This window comes from Thalia democratica, chromosome 7 (genome assembly GCF_965202585.1).
Source record: "Thalia democratica chromosome 7, ktThaDemo2.hap1.1, whole genome shotgun sequence".
Lineage (NCBI taxonomy): Eukaryota > Metazoa > Chordata > Thaliacea > Salpida > Salpidae > Thalia > Thalia democratica.
In genome coordinates this window covers 50,352,049-50,373,016 of record NC_139171.1, presented here as the reverse complement: position 1 = coordinate 50,373,016, position 20,968 = coordinate 50,352,049, and the positions used below count along the sequence as shown (strand labels likewise).

General features: G+C 29.1%; 1 protein-coding gene across 1 annotated transcript; it reads right to left on the bottom strand.

Moving 5' to 3' along the window:
• Positions 1–367: 367 nt before the first annotated feature.
• On the bottom strand, positions 368–20,728 carry LOC145841746 (uncharacterized). The gene is made up of 29 exons (XM_082949100.1): positions 20,591–20,728; positions 12,528–12,597; positions 12,343–12,461; positions 11,404–11,485; positions 11,117–11,196; positions 10,690–10,944; positions 10,216–10,357; positions 9,982–10,106; positions 9,562–9,889; positions 9,367–9,460; positions 9,121–9,225; positions 8,889–8,965; positions 8,712–8,822; positions 8,398–8,566; positions 7,751–7,870; positions 7,316–7,427; positions 7,069–7,178; positions 6,828–6,985; positions 6,188–6,317; positions 5,908–5,999; positions 5,766–5,822; positions 4,988–5,097; positions 4,854–4,918; positions 4,448–4,619; positions 3,698–3,989; positions 2,848–2,973; positions 2,531–2,614; positions 2,275–2,455; positions 368–1,793 (listed from the first exon to the last, which is right to left on the bottom strand). Exons 1-29 carry the CDS (start codon positions 20,652–20,654, stop codon positions 1,647–1,649), a joined length of 3,777 nt encoding a protein of 1,258 aa, XP_082805226.1. The 5' UTR covers positions 20,655–20,728; the 3' UTR covers positions 368–1,646.
• Positions 20,729–20,968: the final 240 nt, after the last annotated feature.

The window sequence follows — 20,968 nt, the reverse complement described above, 5'->3', positions numbered from 1 at the left end:
TAGTATCCTGAAAATTTTTAATCAAGTACTTTTGTACAGGATAAAAATAATATTATACTTTCTAAGTTAAATGTAAATACAAACTTGAGTGAAACTTTGAATACTTTGTGTAGAGTTTGAATATTTTCACGACATAATAAACTTATAAAACATTGTTAATATTACGTATTGAAAAGTGATTATGCGGTTTTTTAAGTAAAAGTTTCACATGTTCTACTGCTCGCATACTGAAACTGTTATGTAAAAAAGACGTTTATAAAAAAGTTTATTTACAGTAAAAACGATCAAAAAGTGCATAAAACAATTTAAAAAGTACATTTATTTGTAGTTGATTTTGTTTTCTTTTTTTAATATACTACGTGTGAGATATAAAGGTATAACGAACTTAAAACACATTTTTAAGTATATACAATAACTAGAATACTTTCCACCATAAATATTTTCGAAAAATAAAGTGAAAAACGCATAAATCTAAGGCACTTGTACCCTTAAACGAAAAAACACAGAAAAAAGAATTCATTATATTCTTAAGACGTAAAAACTAGATAATTTTTAAAATACTTAAAATTTACAAGGCTTATGTTGAACTTTACGAGATAAAATTTATGCGAAAATATTTTAACATACAACTAATAAAACTAAAATGCTTTAAAACAAAACTTAAAAGTTAAAAAGTACAAAGCAAATATAAAATTTGTACAAAACTAAAACTGAAAACTGATTGCACATTTTAGTAAGTGTAAATTTTCAGCAAAAATACGTCATTTTTAGCCGATGTGGATTTCAAAATTAAGTTGTAAAACTTTGTACAATTTTCTTAAAACAAGTAGAAAGTGTAAAATTTTAAGGTCTTTTTTAAATATTATTTTAAATTTTTTTATCACTCTAATAACTTCAATAGGGTGTTTTAATACCAGAAAGCGTGTGCTAATATAAAAACCTATTCATACTGTATAAGTATTTAATCAGTTTACGAATTAAATCAGGAATCAAGTGCAAACCTTTAAAGATTTATTAGTTTTAAACGATGAACATCTAAAACCGCTTTTTTGTTTTATTGCAAATTGAAAGTTATTTTTTAACGTTGCTTTAAGTTCGCTCAAAGTGCAAAGGGTAATTTTGTGTCTAAAATAAATAGCTTTCTTTATCAGTGCACGTCGGATATACAAGTCGAATATACAAGCTTATGTGCTTTTACTAAGGATATGCAAGTAAGTGTGCGTTTACCAATTTCCATTCAAGTAAAATAAAAGGTAGGCTTTTTAAGCTTTGTGTTTAAAGTATTAAATTTTCTAAATCAAAGGATATCGAAAGTATTTTTTTTAAACTTAAACGTATATCTTAATGCTCACAAGCTGAAACAGGAAATTTTTTTTATAGAAAAACTGCTTTCAGTTACCATGCAAAATTTTTATGGTTTTGTTTATAAATGTTTCAAAGTTCGTTTATGGCAGTAAAAGATACCGTATACTATCTGACAACGAAGCGTAGTGTTTAAAAAACTACTTGAGACATGCTATCATATAAATCAGTTCCCTCAAACTTCAAACATTATCAATTTAGAAACAAACCACAACTAAAAACACTTTGTTGGCTTCAAACTGCAATATGTCGTTTAAACGGAAAAAGTACTAACTAAGCAAAATTTAGTTGTTGGGTATAAATATATAGTCCTGATCTTCCTTCTTGGAGTGCTTGATGTCGGACTGGCACACCCTGTAGAAGTTCAAGTTGAGTTCCACAAAATTCACCCCCTCATTGCTCTCTACTTCCGAACACGCATTTTCATTCAACTAAACATATGTTTATTGTAAATTATTGCTTTTTTAGTGCAAGCTTGCGTTTAGTTATTTTACTTATTTATTTTTATAAGTTTTAGCTTCTGGTTATTATTCTAATTGTTATAATTTGAATACAGATGTAAAGTTGTTTTTATAAACTAAAACTAATAAATAAAGCTTAAAAGCGGATTTAAGTAGTTAATTAATTTCAATCTTAAAAGTAATTAAGGCGTGTAAATCATATTAATCAGTGATATTACTGCCGCTAACAGCAAATAAACAAGCTAAACCTTTTTTATGACCTATAAACTTCATAAGCAATTGTATGTTGTTTTTAGTAAATCTATTTAATATGTACATAAACTTGTTTAAAGACGAATCAAACTAATTAATAATCTTTAAAGGATTAGTTAAATTAAAAGTTGAAAGTAGTTAAGAAAAATAAACTATACTAGCACAGTGATATTACTGCCGATAATTAAACAAATCTCACATTGGTGATGCGGAACTTGTAGTCGGTCATCGAAAAGTCAGCCACGTGTTTTATGTCAAAAGTGAAATCGTTGGACGCTCCTTCCAACCCTTCCACTGCCTCGTTGACAGTAGTCGATTGCCCGGAACACTGCTCGTACAACGTCTGACTGCACAGCACCACTTTGGAACCGCCTTCGGTGCTGTTTTGAATTATTGTTAACAATCGATGTCCTCGTAATGAAAGTGAATCTTGAAATAATGTTTAAAAAACTCACAAAATTTTCAGGCTCAGTTGGGCCGGTGTGTGCGTGAAGGGAGATATCGGAATATTGTATGTGAAGTTCCACTTGTTCACTTCACTGTTTGAGTTTTACAGTTTTAGTTTTGCTTTAAACAATTACTCTGCTAACTAAAGATTATAGGGTATGTTGAATAACCTAGAGAATACTGACTATTTTGTTTTTTTTAAAGTTATATACAAAATTTGGAGTTTAGTTCAAAAGTTTAAATTAACTTTTAACGATAAACGAAACTTATTATAGGCCAAGTATTAGTAAAAAACAATAATTATGTGTTTTAAAATTGTACTTACCATTTTAAGTAGGGAGTGCTTTGTCCCGGATCCGATATACATTTCAGCGTTGTGTTCTGGTCGAGAATTTTTATGGCATTTATTTTGTGTGCGACTGGAAACGTTTTCGTCTCATCGGCGGATCGCCTGCAAACGTTTGATAATTACGTAATCAGCATGAAAAGCAAACAGACAAGGTGAAGGCTGTTTTTGCTTGCATAAAATATGATTATCAGTTTGTTTACACTGATGCTTTTAATTAAGCAATAACAAACGCCTGTAGTATTATGAGTTAAAAGCTTATCTGTGCAAAAAAAGCATAAATCAAACAGCAACTTTAAAAGTTGTTATTAAACAAATGAAAATGCAGTTTCTAGATAAGAAAAAATTTAAACGTATTTTAATAGTCAAAATCGTTTGATTAAAGTGTAAAACAAACAAAAATTATCAAATTGTATAAGCTGACTTAGATATATTATCTAGATTAAAGACAATATAAGTCTATATTTTATGTTTCACGACAAACACAAAACTAATATAAACTTAAATGAATTGTTCATTAAAAGTAAATTGTTCTTTAATTAAGTTATATGCAAATAAAATTTCTAAAAGCTTTTGGACAAATTCTATATCGATAAAAAAACTACTATATTTATACGACAACCTTTTTAAAAAAACTTTAAACAAAGTTTGGTTATTATTTTAAACTTATTTATTTTAACACAACGCATATCAAAATAACAAAAAAAAAAAGACTTACCATATAGCAAATAAAAATTTATAAAATATTAAAGTTTTAAGTTAAAAAAGTTACTTTTAAAATCAGTTTAACTTTACTTTTCCGAAACAAGCTGCAGTAGCAAGCAAATACCTGTATCTTTCCCTGTACCGCTCTCCCTCACCAATGTTGTTCTCGTCGTCAAAGTATAACGGAGCTCTCTGGCGACCTCCGGAGGACACGGCCTGCAGCTTGGGGCTGACGGACTGGGGGTCAATCCCCTGAATGGTGTCGTCGCGGTTGAGGTAGTCATACTGCGGGTTTTCGTAGTGATAATCACGATCTCTGGTTAGCTTAGCGGTCGGTGGTGTTTGCTTAAAGTCTGGCTGAAACTTGGACTTTGTCATCACCATTGAGGTCGGGTGCGGTCTTATTCTCGATGACACTGCGTAAGGTTATTAAAGAAACGTTATTTAGAAGGAAATTTCAGAATAAGTTAAAGCTTTTTTTTAATCATCAAATTATTTTTTTATGTCAAATTTTAATAGCTACACTCATTTTGCACATCAACAAATATTGAACTTTTTTATTTGTTCTAAAACTAGAGTTAAACTATTATTTTCTTTTAGGTTTTGTTTGCTCGAAACAGTTTAGTATATTAGTTTAGATTTACAAAAATAAGAAAGTCGAAATTTTTAAGGCAAAAAGATTGATAGTACAGAAACTGAATTTAAAGTTTTTTATTAGGAAATTCAGAACTTCAGCTTTTGTTTTGAGTGATTCATATTTAAGTTTTTATCTATTTCGGCAGATAAAAAATGATTATAAGGGTATAAGCTTCAAAGACTATTTTTTACAATTAAACTTACAAATGTTTACAATTTAATTTTAGAATTAACTTACTTTTTGAATTTTCAACTCCGTCCTTTCGTTTACCGGGATTATCCATGGGAATGCCGGGATGCGTCTTCTGAAACTTTTCGATAAAATCGGGATCAAAGGGATTCAGCCAATCACGAGGGCACACCACTGAACCGTCTCTCTGCGCGATATGGTTGGTTGAACAGCACTGTATCTGTGCAAAAATAAATATTCAAGAATTTTTCTGAATAAAAAATAGTTCTGTAACTTTTAAAAAAAGTCAAGAGACTTTGAATTTTTTTCTAAAAAACAAGTTTTGGATTTGCATTGCGCTGGCCTAATATACAAGTTGTTGTTTAAATTAATTTTAAACTAATACACCGTTTTAAACGAGCTTAAACATAAATATGTTTTTGAAACCAAAACAATTTCAATTTGTAAAACTAACGTTGTTATTACGAACTTGATGAATGCATCTGCTTATAGTCGTTGGACAATACTCCACAACTGGTACTGTAAAAAAATGCAAGTTAAAAATAACTGAACAAACAAAAAACAGTAAAAGTGTTTGAATCGTTTTACTTTTTCGACCCTGGTCTTCGGTTATCTCGGAAAATCGACTGTTTATAGTTGGAAATTTTATGTTGTTTGGAGCAGTGGCAGAACTCGAGTGACCGTGTGAATTGTTATTTCTATATAAAAATTATATTTATAAGAAATTTTCGGCAAACTTTTAAGTTAGAGTAAGAACAACTTAAGTTTCTGTGAGTTACTATTTCTACATAAAAGTTAATGACTTGTTTTAATATAATTTTATAAATAACTTTATTCAACACAAGATACTAAATTTATTGAAAAAGAAACAAAAACATTAGATGTTATTATACTTAAAACAATAACAACATTAAAACAAAAATAGTTTATACTTTACAATTAAAAGTTGTATATGTTTTTACTACAAGCAAAACTCACCCATTGGTATCTACAGTTGCGTTTTGTTGCACAAAAAAATACACCATGAAGCCAAAGCTGAAACAAGCGACGTGTTGTAAATTTGTTTATACATACATACTTGTTAGTAAAAGCTATATAGCACATTTTAAAAAAGCCATGCAAAGAGTATAAAACAAGTTTCAATACAGCAGAAAACTAAAATTAGTTGTTTGACTTACTTTACAAAAAAAAATTATCTCCTCAAAAGTTTTGTTTCTATATCTACAATTAGTAATCATTAAAGTTTAATGACATGCACCAATATCTAGATGCTTATAAGCATAACACCCAAGCAATAAACAAAAGTTTACAGTAATTATATCACATAAGCCACCGAGCACTTTTTTGTGCTTTTATTTATTCTTACCCCTGAACGTGTGTACTAGGAACATGTAACATATAGAAAACTGTCCACGTGATAAAACTGTGTACATTTTCATCGTAAAAAAGAGCATTTAACTTTAAACAGCTATCAAAACATTGTTTTATCAATCAATTAACAAACTTACCACAAGGTAACCATGATAAGGACTGCAATTAGTAGAGCGTGACTCCAAGGTCTGTTGCAAGAAAACCATTTCTTATTGAGTGATCCTGAGGACTAGAAAAAAGATAGTTGAAAAACATGTTTGAGCTTCTTGTACATTACAACAAAAATGCTGTTTAAAAACATAGCTATAAAATTTGTGTTGGCGACAATGAAAAAATAAAAATATTTAATAAGGTTTAGACAGAAAAATGTTTTCTGTAATTAGATGTTGTTCGTAAGCTGTTTATAAATATACTTACCTGGGATGAACCATTGTTGTTTGAGTTTTTGTTGTTTTTGTTTGTCGGTGTATTTTTCTTACTAGTTTTTTTCAGGTCTTTTGCCAAACTGCTGTCGCTGTTAGCTGACGTTCTTATTGTATGAATTCCACTGAAATAGGAACCACTGGTTAATTTCTATTTAAACCTACTTACGTTCTTTACTTTGTTTTAAAACATTATTTGTTTTGTTTTTTAAGTAGGCGCAGATAATGTGGCAAAAAAAAACTTTATTTATACTTTTAAACAAATTGTTATTTTGTAGTCAAAAGTTCTTAAATAATATTTTCTTGATTATATCAAAATACAATTAAAGACATTTTTGATAATAACTAAGAGATTTTTTCATAGTGTTTTTTTCTAATGTAAGTTAATTAGTTTTCAAAGTATTAGCCGCTTTTAGTTATACTGTAGCATCGATTTTCTAACAGATAGTTAAATTATATTGTTAAAAAAGTATATGAGTGCTAGAAACTGTATCTTTTATAAGCTGTTAACTCCGAAACATTTAAAAAATAAAATTTCGAACTATAAATCAACCGTACAACTTTTCAAAATATAATTGGAACAATAAAACAAAGCTATCGAGCTCAAAACTACTTCTTGGTTGCAAACAAGTCACCTTAAACTGCTCAAAGTCGACCGGAAACTGTCGTTGAACTTCCTGTGCTTCGTCAGCTTCTTGTTCCACCTCTCTAGCTCGTTTATTCTATCGGAAAAGTTGCCCGTCAGCTTGCAAAGCTCCTTGACTGCACCAACATTCTCCATAAACAGTCTTTCCTGTGGTTGAAATCAGTTGCTCAATTTATGCATGAACATTGAAAACTTGTTTATTAAAGTTGTGTTCAATTGTTAAAATTAACCTTGTCTACGACTAAAAATTTGTCAATTTTTTCTCCATTCGGCAGTTCCACGTCCCCGGTTTCCGTCACTGCTTCCGGCAAGACTTCAACAAACTCTTGAGCAATTACACCTAAATTTCATTTGAAGTATGAGAAGTTTTATTTAGTATTTTAATTTTTAAATAACTCGTGTGCTAAAAGTATTAAAAGAGACTAAAAAATTCGTAGTTTTAATGTTTTTTTTTTGAACCTAGAATTTAAAATCAACCTGTTTCCTGCCTTTCAGCATCTATTCCGGCGTACATTGCATATTCTGGTGAGTATTTGTAGTTGTAAAGTTTTATGTTAGACACGTTTTCGAGTTGCTTGCTGGTATCCACCTAAAAAAATTGTATGTAAGTACAATTTTTTTCCAAACTTCTATATATTTTACCGTAAAAACACCATAATTTAAATTTTTAAAGTGTAGCTATATGTAATGTTTTAAAAACATGCATCGATTATTTACATTGTTTATTTACATAACAGCAAAAGTTTGTACACAGAAGCATATTTTCTAGAACATTTATTAAAGTTTGTATAAGTTTAGTTTTTTAATTTTTTTAAATGACAATTAGAACTAAAGAAAAAATGAGTATATCCAGTTCATATCATAGTTAAAAACGTAGGTTTAAACGTTTATTCAAAGTATTTTTCTAACTACCTCTTTAATTTCGTGTTTAGCTCTTTTATCTGAAGGTTGCATGAGATGGCCAGTCATTTTTATGTTTCCATTCACTACTAGAGCTTCGTCGGGATCGTTGTAATTTATTCCGACTCGACCCTTTGTTTTTGTAGAGTATATTTTAATCAATATTTGAAAGTAGTTTTTGTAGTAAAAAAATGTACCTTAATGCCTTAGATAACTTTCATAAATAACTTTATTTTTATTGTTTTTTTTTAATTAAATTTAACTCAATTTATTATTGGACTTTAGGCAATTAGAAGCTTAAATTTTTATAACATTTTAAGTATGTAAAACAACTATATTTAACTTTAATATTTAAAAAGCATCTGAAGTTTAAAAAAAAAATACCACTAATCACCTGTTTTAGATACAGTTGAAAAATTAAATGAAAGTATAAAGTTGGTGCAGTTAACTTTAAAAAAACAAAGTAAAATACCTGATGATATACAGAAAATAAAGGTTTTGAAAAGTATGCACAAAAATTTATTTAACAAGAGTTTCTAACATTTAAAGTAAGTTTAAAAAAATTTTAAACCTAGCTTTAGCTAAAAACTAAAACTAAACAAAATTAAGTTAATAAAAGAAAGTATGAAGTTTTCGCATCAAATTAATACTTAAAATACCTGGTGGTAGATAGCATCGGGCATATGGGACCTCTGCCACTGGATATCGTCCTGATCGAACTGACCGGGGTTGCTTGCCCTCACAATCAGCTTCTCAGTGGCTTGCTCCGCGAGCACGTAGCTCTTCGATTCAACTTCCGCGTTCAATCCAACCACACACATAAAGTACCTGCAAATTTTTTTTGAATTTTGTTTAAAAGTGTATAAAATGCAAATTACGTACAAGCTCATTGCTTGTGAAAACTTGTAAGTTTCCGACCGTCACGCTTGATTTGTTACGTAGCAGCGTGAAATCAAACGAATGGAAAACAAACCTCTGGTCCGGGTTCGGCTTTCCCTTCTTCCTCATGTTGTTTGTCGTCGTTTCGCTGAAGTGAAGGCGGCCGATCGTCACCTTCGTCACTTTGTCTCCGGGTAAATCGCATCTGAAGTTTACAAAGGTTTAGTCGGCTTAAATTTTAAAGTATTAAACGCATTGATAAAAAACGTACTTTACGGCGTGGAAGGGTTTCTTGCTCCTGTCGGATTGCGACTGTTCGATTGAAATTGTCTGGCTGGTGCTTTCGTACTGTTCAAATAAGTTGAAATAAAAACAAATATTAATCTTAATTAGAGATAATAAAAAATTTAATTAAAAAAAGTTGTAATTAATTATTAGTAAACTTTAACTCTTAGATAATTTTTAGATATTGATAAAAGTTGTCTTTATAGGTGTTTATCTACCTTTACTCCATAAAGGTTTATGTTGAAGTTGTCTATTCTTTTTAATCTGTTGTCTGGAGTTTTAATGAAACATGGGTGTCCTGTGACTCCAATATGAACAGTTACCTGTTAGACAAAAACTACAATTATATATACTTTTTGTCTTCTAAAACACTCACCTATTAAAAATAAACTTTGTCTGATTTCTATAGCAGTAGATAAAGCAATCACACTAAATCTAAATTATCAACTAAGATAATAGCTTACTTGAAAATGATTCTTCTTCTGGCAAACGAATGTGTCGTCTGAAACTGCAAAGTTGAAACCTTTGTCGGCATCAACACGATAGTTTATTGGGCAACTGAAAAAAAACAACTGACAAAAAGTCTTCATACTTGAAAATAAAACTAAATAAAGAAAGTTTGAACACGATAATAACTTTTACTAGTTTTCACAACTCACAGCTCAATGCCGTTGGCGTCGAACAGCTTGTGCCACACCTGCGGCCTGAACGGCGCCCACTTGATCACCTGGCTCTGACCGCCCGGCCCGTCGAAAGCCATCTTCAAGTGGTCCATCCTGTGGTCGTGGCCGTTCTTTCTTCCGCCGGGCCTGTAGTGGTGCCCGCCCATGGTCCGCGACAGCTGTATGTAGTTGGCGGTCGGTATGGCGGGCACTTGCGGCATCGGGGCCGCCTGGTTGCGGGGCTCCACCAGCTCGAAGCTGTTGTTGCAGTAGCCCACTTGCGGCGCGTTTCTCTGCCGGTTGCTTCTCGCGGACTTCTGCGAACCTGGAAAGTTTCGATTGGTTAACTTCAGCTTTTGAATAAACTTTTTTTGAATACTTTTGAATAATAACTCTTTATACTGTTTAAGCTTCAACCTGGCTCGAGTTTTATTGGCGGCTGGTTGGTTTCGTTGTACTTCTGACTCAACAGAGAGGCGTTCAGCTGCTCCAGCGTGTTTTTCGGCTCTGATATTTTTCGTTTTTTGGATATTGGACCGCTTCTGTTAGAATTTAACAACACTTATACAAGTTGGTTTTAATTTTTATTAAAACGATCTCAAGCTTCACTGGGTTTCTTTTCAAAATCATACTTTTCTAGAGAGAACTAACCCTCGTTTGTAGAGGTTAAAGTTTGTTTGCGCCTCCTGCCTGGAGCTCTTATCGTTGTTTTGTATGTTGTTATTTTGTGGCGCTTTCGCAATCGCTTCTGGGTAGCTTTCGTGAAAACCAGTATTTTCGTAAGCGTGTTGACCTGTATTTTTTTTTTCTTTAAAGCGAATTTTATAAATTTTACTATACTAACTTGAAAATGTTAACTTATTCCATTATAAAGTTAACTGAAAGAAGTTGTATACTTTTAAACATTCAGAAAACGATTGGAGCGCTAACTTTTAATTTTTATCAAGGTGGAAGGTTTTAGATAAAAATAAACTATGCAAGTCAAAAAATCAAGCAGCAAAAGTTTAATGGTTGTATTATATGTCTAAAGATTCATCTAAAAAAACACAAGGACAAAAATACAAAATCAGTTTATAATAAAAATTACATTTCATAATAAAAAATAAATAAAAACAGCAAACTAACTGTTTGGAACGGCAAACTCGTGGTTCAATAGACCCTGCATGGGCCTCATGCAAATTTCGTTTTTGTTCTGGGTATTTCCCCTTTGCTGAACTGCATTGTACAGGTTTTCGTTTCGGTGGGGGGCAGGGGAGGGGAAGTAGTTGTTTTCGGGGGGGTTCTGGTGCAGCCTGGGGGAGGTGTGGTTGTCGTTTATTTTCTGCTGGTGGTAGCTGTTGATGTAGTTGTTCTGCTGGCCGTTGAACCCTTGCATCGGTGCTGAAATTAAAAACATTAATAAACACGAGGCTTTAATTTTTATTAACTTTTGCTTTAACCTATCTGATCTTCATTGTATCATGTGGTAACAGTAAACTGCACGTGACTTTAACATGCACTTTAATAAAATGTATTGTTCCATGTTAACGAAGTAATAATAACACAAATCAACCTGTCAACACTTGTTGAGGGGAGTAGGGCGGTTCCGAACTAGAGTCGGGAGGCGAGTCGGGTAAACTTGCTTTGAATCCGCTGTAAAATTTGTAAAGTTTCGATCAAATGTTTTCTAACTGAATTTATTTAGAACTGTTACTGTCCTTTTTTTAGTTTTAACAAGTTAAGTACATAGTACTAGCACCATTTTGTACTAAAATGAATCAAGTGTTTTATATCATATCTAGATACGTATTTAAACTGTTTTAGGGGAAAATAAGCTGAAATTATGCAGTAAAAACTAACTTGTTGTTTAAATGGTGCCTCTGGTCTGTTTGTTTGAACTGTTGCATGTTGTAAACACCATTCGCATTGTTGTACATGTTAGCTAAAATATTTCGTTAAGTAATAAAGAAATTAAGGTTTATCATGTGTAGATTAGTTTACAAAAAATTGCGTTTTCAGTTATAAAGCATATCATAGCTGTACCACATTATCAAGTTTTGCAACTTTAATCTATAACAAAAAACTGTACACATAGTTCACTAACTAAATTTGATGTTTTATTAAGCATTTTTTATGATAAATATACTTAGAAATATCTAAGTGTTTATCATGTGTTTTTTTTCATAAATTTAAAGTTATATATTATGATACTGTATACTCAACCATAATTAGATAGTTTTTGTATTTAAAAATGTTTAAAATAACTTTTAGACTTTTTATGCGTTTTAGGATAATAAGAATGAGCAAAGTAAATAAATAAATACTTTCATTTATTTTTATAAAAGAAAAAGGAAACAACATTGTTTCAAATACTAGAAAAACAATGTATTTTTATGTTTTAATACAATGTTTAAAGAAAATAAACTACTTGCCGAAAACAAACATTTCGAATTTAAATTTATTTCTGATTTGTGTCGTAGTTTCTTGGGAAAGTTCAGTTTAATTAGTTTACTACTTCTCATGAAATGTTTACTTAGCAATTAGATTACACAGTTAAATCATCGACACGCAAAATTTCGTAACAAACTCAGTTTGAAAACAAAAGTTACATATTTATTTCCGAGAAAAATGTTTGTGTATCTTTAAAAATTGAAAACAAGCTTAAAGTTCATAACTTACCTAATTTAAAAATGAATTTGTTTTTAAAGCTACAGCTGATCTCTTTGGAGCACAAATACAAATATTAACAAAACATTGTTTTAAACTTTTTTAAGCTTGTATAGCTCTTTAGCAACTTACTCTGATTTTTCTGCTGTTCATCAACGTGCTGACCTCCGTGTAACTGCAAGTTGCAAACATTGTTGTTGGGGTGACCTACTTGCGTGTTGTTCTGGTAACCACAATTGCTATCCAGCGGGCTGTTTCAATTATAAGAAACATAGTAAATTTACTCAAATCGTATAACATTATAAAGTACAACTCACAATTCGCCGGTTTTTGACAAAATATCATCTAGTTCAAGGTCCATAGTTCCAGCAGAACCCAATAAATCATCTGCGTTAAAAATCGACTATTATAAATTCGGTGAATTGTGAAGTTTTAAATCTTTATAGCGACAACTTGTTCAAAAAAGTATTATTTTAAATAACATATGAGTTATTGAAAACTTCCACGGCGGAAATATGTTTTCATTTTGTTAACTGTTAGCACAACCCATAGGTTGTACTATGACTTTTAAATGCTCTTATGCTAGTTATCTTTATTTACAAAAGTAAAAAAAATCATATTTGTATAATTCTAGGTAAACAATTCTTTTCAAGCGTAGTTCTTTAAAAAAATTTGAAAGTTTGTTAAACTTTCTTTTACCTTTATTAAAGTGATATTTAGTTGAAAACTACTAGTTGAGTTAGTCTTGCGAAGCATATAACTCTAACAAAATTGATTAAGATAATCATATTTATCATATATCAATAATATAGTAGATTGCATAAATAGTAATTTAGTATTTATACGAATAGTGTGTAGTAAACTACTTATTTGATAGAAATACACATTTAAGTTAATTTTTAGAACATTTAGAAAAAAATTAACAGTTTAATAATTAAGTTTAGATATTATTAGCTTCATACTTCGTAAACTTTTAGCGCAACACATATTTAGAGCTATGACTTTTAAACAAGTTTTGCTAATGAGCAGTTTGTATAAAACTAAAAAACTATTCATTTGTTTAATTCTAGATAAAAATGTTTGGCATGCGTAGTTCTTAAAAACTAATTAAGAGTTTGGTAAAACTCCTTTAACTTAATTAAAGGAGTAAAAAATTACAAAATCCCAAACAGAATAAGTTTTTCAAAAAAATATAAATCAAACGAACAAAAACTACAAAAATACTTATAAATTTTTCAGTAAACTAATTACCTGTTAGAGTAAGACATCTAAATAACTTATTAAAGCTTTTATGATAAATATACAGTTTAATATATAATTATATATATTATTAGCTTATTATAATAGTTTAAAGTTGTTTTACTACTGGTTTATTGACTTTTGAAATTTTCCCATAAAATTTCAATTAGACGATTTCACAAAGTGTTTAACAATTTTTTCTGTTGAAAGCCGAAATTTAAACGCTTTGTAAAACTATCTAATTAAATTCGGATTGAATATACTTCGTTAACCAGCATATTAGTGAATTAGAAACAAACATCAATAATCGATCATAACACCCCATGATCTAAAGATCATTATGGTTTATCTTCTTCAAGTTTCGAGTATTGCTTATACCTATTCTCAAATAAAGCTATACTTTTAAATTGGATCGTTTATATGAACGTACAAAAATTAATTTTTATTTTTTTAATTTATCTTTTGCAAACACTAGATAACATATTATACAATATTAACTTTGGTATACTATGGAAAATATATAAATTAATACACTACTAAGCCTATACAATTATAAATACAACTATAAACCTTCGAAAGTTTTGAACGGAGAAACTATATCTAGATGCTGATTTGACTCAATATTTAATGTCTCCATTTTATTTTAACTAATGACAAAATACTGATTTCATAACATTTTCTAAACAAAGTTTTATATAAAAAGTTTTAACAATTAAACTAAAGTACATAAACATAAAAGTTAAAATTTCATTCTGAAAACTAATTATTTTACCTAAAAAACATTTTTACCCTCAACCCGAAACTTTTTTACCAACATTTTCATTTTTTAATTGCAATGTATTAAATGGGACTACGTGTATTTTTTTTCGATTTATCTCACTTTAAAATTGTTTGCTGAAAACTTTTTTGGCAGGCGATTGCAATTTACGACATTAAACCTGATAGTAAATTATGCACTTCTCTATTATCCTGTTATTCGCAAAACAAACAAACACACACGGATTGTTCCGAAAGTATATGCATAATGACTAAGCGCATGGAAATTATCTAGGTTGAGTGGTTACATCACATTGTTCACAATTGTTTTTCTATAGTTTTTGTTTATAAAATAACCTATGTAGCAAATTTGTTCTAGTTAGAAAACTACGATTGAACGTTCTAAGGTTTATTTAAAATATAAAAACATGTTTTCAAACCAACGATTACAAAAACTGATAATTAGTATGATACCTACATCCGCGTACGGGCCTGCATAAAAAAACAATTTTTTTTTAACAATTCGTAGCTAAAGTTTTTTGTTGGTAAAAAAATAATGCTAAGTACAAAAAACTTCTGTTTGAATTTAAAACGATAATGTACTTTAAATAAAGTAATACTCATACTCCATTTTATGTACTTTTAAACTCTTTATAATTTAATTATACTTTTTGTCTTTTTTGAATTGTCTTTACAAAAATTTAAACAAGAAATTTAACAATATTATTATTATTATTTATTTAAGTAAAACTGTGTCAATTTTTTTTCTCCTTAACATGTTGATTAAAGTAATTTGCACTCCATTAACATAAAAAGATTTTTTGTCAATTATTAACATGACTTTCCTAAACTAAAAAAAAAGTTAAATAAAGCTAAACTTATCGGTTCTCTGTCTATGTTTTTATAATAAATTAAAATATAAACAAAACACTAGTTAGACTAGTATAGAGTTCCAACAAAATGATATTTTAATTGTATGCAATGGAGTTTTTTTTTTCAATTTGTAGTATTCAAAACTAGTTTATTAGCCGCAAATTAAATTACAAAAAAAAGTAACTAGTGATAGTTTATTCCTAAAAAACAAAGCTTTTTACTGACCTACAAAAATCTCAATTCCTTTAGACATAAACAGGAAGCTATTCGGCAATAAAAATAATTAACATGTACCAGCAGTCTGCTTCAAAAAAATTCCAAAAAGTCCAAAAACAAAGCTCGTTTCGTCTCAAATACGTTTTTTTTTGAACTTTTTGCCGAACTTTACTGTCGGCGTTTAACTTGGGCGCAGTTAAATGTATTTTGATAAAACTCAGTACTACCAAAATAAGACATCGGCAGTACCCTCGGGCCATGCTTGCCATATATTGCCGTCTTTCCGTTTGTATCTCGATGGAGCGCAGGTAGAAAAAAAAAACTTAATCAAAACAAGTCGGTAAACTTTCGCGATTAGGATGAATCGCTTTAATTTACGATGGTAGTTAGCGAGTGATCATCGGCTAATATGGTCAGCTAATAACTAGTTGGCAGGTTTCTGTTGAAACTGATTTGGTAACTAAATCGGCGTTCAAAGGCCGCAGTGCTTTATTTTGCAACAGTGTGTTTATAGATATGGCTTAAAAGGGGACTGGTGAAAAACTTTTTATTTATCATTTTTTAAATTCTGCAATGTTTTTGTTTACTTTTTATTCCAGGCAGTTGTATAAATTTTTTTTAGAATCCAATAAAACAATTTCAAGCTTGTATTAAATAGAATACAGTTTTTGTTTAATTCGCCAAATATTGAAAAACTTAATTTATTTCACACTGTAATTTATTTATAATTTTTTTTATATATATTTTTTAAACTTGTATTAGCAATTAAGCGTTGTTGTCTTTATTTTTACATTTATAAATCATTTTGAAATACATTCAGCTTTGCATTAAAAAACCAGTTTTGTTTGTGTTTGGCTAGAAAATATGGCGAAAAATTAAGCTGTTATTCCTTGTTAAATAAACAACCGTATTTGTTAGTTCAGTCGGAGGTTTGTTTTATTAGTATAAAATTTCAGATATTTTTCGGATTAAACTGTGTGCGCTAGCTGCATTATCAAGTACACTCTGCAGATAACGCTTGTTTGTTTATGTGGCTTTGTTTGTTAAATCTCGACGCTGGTATTGATGTTGTTTACTTTTTCACAATAAAACTTGGTTACTTTGCAATAACATACAACTTTGTGTACTACTACTTGAAACAATTTTTTTCAGCAGTTTTGCTTTAAACAAATTAACAAAAATGTAAGTATGTTACAGTCAACTTAAAAAAATTTATTTCGCGAAATTTTAAAGAAAAAGTTATATCACGATCTGCAAGGTACCTTTTTCTTGTTTGTGTAAACTTCAATAAATCTTAGTTACAACTTGAGCCGCACAAGCGTCTTTTTTACGACTACCTTAAACATCTAAATTACTTTTAATCCGTGGGAACTGGGTTAGTTTTATGGCACTTTTTGTTTGTTTTATTCAACTTTGACTACTTTCCAACAATGGAGTGATTGCCTGTTTTCACGCTATAAAGTGCAACATTAATACACTTATAATAAGTGATAAACATTCGACACGAAACATGGAATTTAGAACTTTAAACAGAGCTTTTTGTTGTTTACGATTTATATTTTATAGTCAACTAGATGTAAGGTTCACAATACTTTAAAAAAAATACTGTTTGCACTTATGTTGTTGTAAAATACAGCTCTTTAATCCATCTTAATCAACGAGTTTTTAGAACGAATAAAAGGATGTAAAGAGATGTATACAAGGTTATAAGGAAACTTATTAAGTTGTTTAATAGATATTCTTTTTAAGATTAGTTTTAATAAAAAACTTCTTATATATTTTAAGTATCATAAAACTAAACTTGGACTTTACAAAAATAAAAGCTTTTGTTTTCTGTTTTATCTTCAAAGAGCAAAATTCAAACAATCTTTCATTAAAAATAACTCATGCAACTATTAAAACGATCCTTTGAAACTTAACTAATATAACTCTACTAATTTACATATATAAAACTTTAATCTACAAACTTTTTCTAAGCTTAATACTACTGATTTGCTAAACGGCTTTCAATTCCCTTTCTTGGCAAAATCTCGCAATGCTCTGACTTTCTACTGAACTATCTATTATTTTCTAAGCACTGTGGCGGAACTAAACGCTGTTTATCTTACTTTTCTACTTTGTGACTCTTTTATCTTTGGAAGCATGGCCGAAAAGTTCAGATAAAGAAAGAAATGAGCTGCCATAAGAAACGACGAGAGACTTTCAGTGTGTGAATAAACTCAAAGGTCCCCTTAGGCTGTTTTACAATATTAATGCATCCATATTTATACAGCGAGTTTTCTGCTGTTTATATTAAATGATTTTTTATCAAAGCCAGAAGTAAAGCTAGGTACACTTGTACTATAAGTATGATGTTTTTTTAGAGTATACAAGAACTTTTATTTTGATAGCAGCTTATAAAACATGTTACTATATGTTTTACTCAAAAAATAGTTTTTCTTTCGGTTTTGTAGTCAAGATACTTTTAAATAATAGTGATATATAAAAATAGTAAGATTTTTATTTAACAAAAAAGCTTAAAAGGATTCTACCAATTCAAAATTATTTAAATAACTTGACATATTTTTTAAATTCTTTTTTTTTCCCTATAAAATAAGGGTAGGCAACGTAAGAAACAACAAGCAGAATTTTATGACCTTACACATACTTTTTGTTTAAGAACAACTTGTATAAAGTAAATTAATTTGAAATCGTTAAAATAATGTTTTGAAATATGCTCTTTATTTAGTATTACTACCCTGTAAATCCAAGCGGTCCGCGATGACTTATATTAACAAACAGGCCCGCAAAAGATTTTTTTCCGAGAAATTTGGTCTGCAAACTAGGAAAGTTGCCTACCCTTAATTTATTAAACTATAAGATCTTTAAGGTTGTATATTTTTAAAAATTTAAATTTTAATGGAGACGAGAAAATATTTAGTCTTAATTTGTAATGATATTGATTATTTTACATTGTGACTAAATTAGTTTCTTGTTAGTCTTAACGCATAACTTGCACATACTGCCGTAACTTTGCATTTGACTGTAGTTAGTAAAAAACTTTTTTGATGTTATAGTCTCAAAAAAAATTAAACTATTTTTGTACAGAGTTTAATGTTCTTTTATTTTCTGAATTTTTTATATTATAATTTAGAAAAACTTTTAAATATATTCAAAGTTCTATTTTAATTTCCTTTGTTTAATAACATAAAGTCCAATTTTACTGTTCTCTGTTACTTTTTTTAAATGAATTTTTTAAGTACTAAACTTAAGTAGATTAAAATATTGTTATTAAATATATTATTAAATACAAATAACAAAAAAAAAAGAGTTTTACTTGAACAAAAAGTTTTAAGAATGTGCGAAGCAACGCAAACGTCTTCTTCTCAAGTATTCAATAGACAAAAATAAACATTGTCTAGTAGAATGATTCAACCTTTTTTGTCAGGTTCTTAAAGTTATTTATGAACAAGGCTTAACTTTTTTAGTCTTTTCAAATTAAAGTTTTTCCAGATGCTTAAAAGCTGTATTAGTATGGACAAGTAAGGTGAGTATGTGAAAATTCTTATTAGCATTTTACTAAGTAATTGTAGCTGTTTAAAACTTTTTGTTCAAATACAAGTCTTTATATTTATAAGAAAACAGTTTTTGCAACTGAAAACTTAAAATATAAGTTATAAACAATCACTACATTGTAAGCAATATTTTGAAGCATGGTTTTAAGTTTGAAGGTAAATAAAATGTTTACGGTGCGATTACAGATCTGAGATTGTGGTTGCGACTTATGACGGCTTAATTATAATGGTTTTAGTCAAACATACTTTTTTTTAATTTCCGGCTTGTAAAAGTTTCATCTTTAATTATAAAAAGATCAGAGATGTAATTGAGTTTTAAGATCCCTTTTGATTAATTTTAGTTTTTCTAGTTTATGTTAAACTATAATAACTACGATTTTTCAGTATTTTTTTGCTTAATTTTTATTTAGTAAAAATGAATGTAATTTTAAAAAATCTCTTTCTTTTTTTACAAAACATACATAAATTCTTTATTAAAATTTTATAAATTAACAAAAAAAATATTTTTACTTCTACTTGTCAAAGCTTTACATTACATAATGTTATTTATAAGAAAAGAATAGCTGTAAAAGTGCTTTGGAATTCAAAAAATTAACTTAAGATATATTTTAATTGCTCTTTGTTTTAAATCAACCAACCCATTAGAAAAAATAAATATACAAATATTTTTTTTTTTTTTTTTTTAAAGTCTAAACAGAACTAATCTAAAACATTTTTTTTAATTTTCTAGCTTTGTGCAAATCTTTATACTAAGGACTTTTTTGTGTGGTTATTGATTTTTTTACTTTAGTTAAAGTACACATAAAAAAAAAGCTACTCTTTTAGAATATATCGCAACTTAAATGATAACAGATTGATCTAAAATAACTATTTATTTTGTGTTAACATTTTTTCACTACATTTACTATTGTTCTGATAAAGAGTGATTATCAAATGAAATAACGCTTGTACTATTTTAAACTGATAGCGATTTCTATAATTAACTGATTAAATGCTATTTACTTTACTAACATAGTTTAAACCGAGACACCTGCTGTACAAACACTTTGGTAAATACACAAAGCAGATTAAAAAGAAAAACAATTAATTATTCAAGTCTGCAGCTACCAATCAGTAAACAAATGTGCTTTAAAGTCGGTTTGAAGTATGATTACAGTCAAAATTTTGATTAAAACCTTGTTATTTAACTGAATATTATTTTTGGAATTTTGTTTGTCCCTAAAAAGTATTTAAAGTAGATAAAAGCCACGGTCGGTTGTAAATTTTAAGTACGGAATAGTTATAAGTTAAAAGTATTTACAGTCATATTATAATTATTTAGTTTTTCTGTCATAATGTTTTGCTTATAAATTTTATCTAAATTTCTAAATAACCATTTAAAACTTTTACTTGTTTACTTTTTCAATTAAGCGCTTGTCGTATAAATTAAAGATTAACCCTGTCGACAAAATAAAAACTGCTATGCTTAAAAGTGTACATAAAAGTTTTTATTTCTATAATAAAATCTTGATGCGATAGACATATTGTTTTGTTCATACACTAATACGATAAGAACATTTTCAGCACAAACATCTAGATTGAAATACGAACTTACAAAAATATGCGTATTTAAATACTTTCAAAAAAAAATTAAATATTGAAAACATGAAATTTTTACAACCAGTTGCATAATACTAACACTATGCCTTTGATATATTTTTAATCTATATTCTTATATTTCTTGAGGCACACAAAGCACTCACCTCCGTCGGCGTGCAGAGACGAAAAAGCTTCCCTTGGAAAGCGAACGCAGCTCTCAGTAGACATCTGAGCTGGAAAGTTTCAGAACTTCGATCGGATGCAGTTGAATCTTGTGTTATTAAGTGATTTTACGTTGCACTGGAAATTTTGTGTTTATTACTTTTTTAAGTTTAAAATTAAGCGATTTGTACGTGACGAAAAAAAAATTCGTTTGTTTGTCTTTATAAACCATACAGTTTAATTAAAATAGTGTAGTAAATTATTGACTAATGTATTGTTGTTAATTTTTGATAACTTTTATTGTGTTTTCTTTTAAGACATTAATGTATTCCTTTATATGTTTGTAGTTGAAAATGAAGCATATAGTACTTAAAGACACT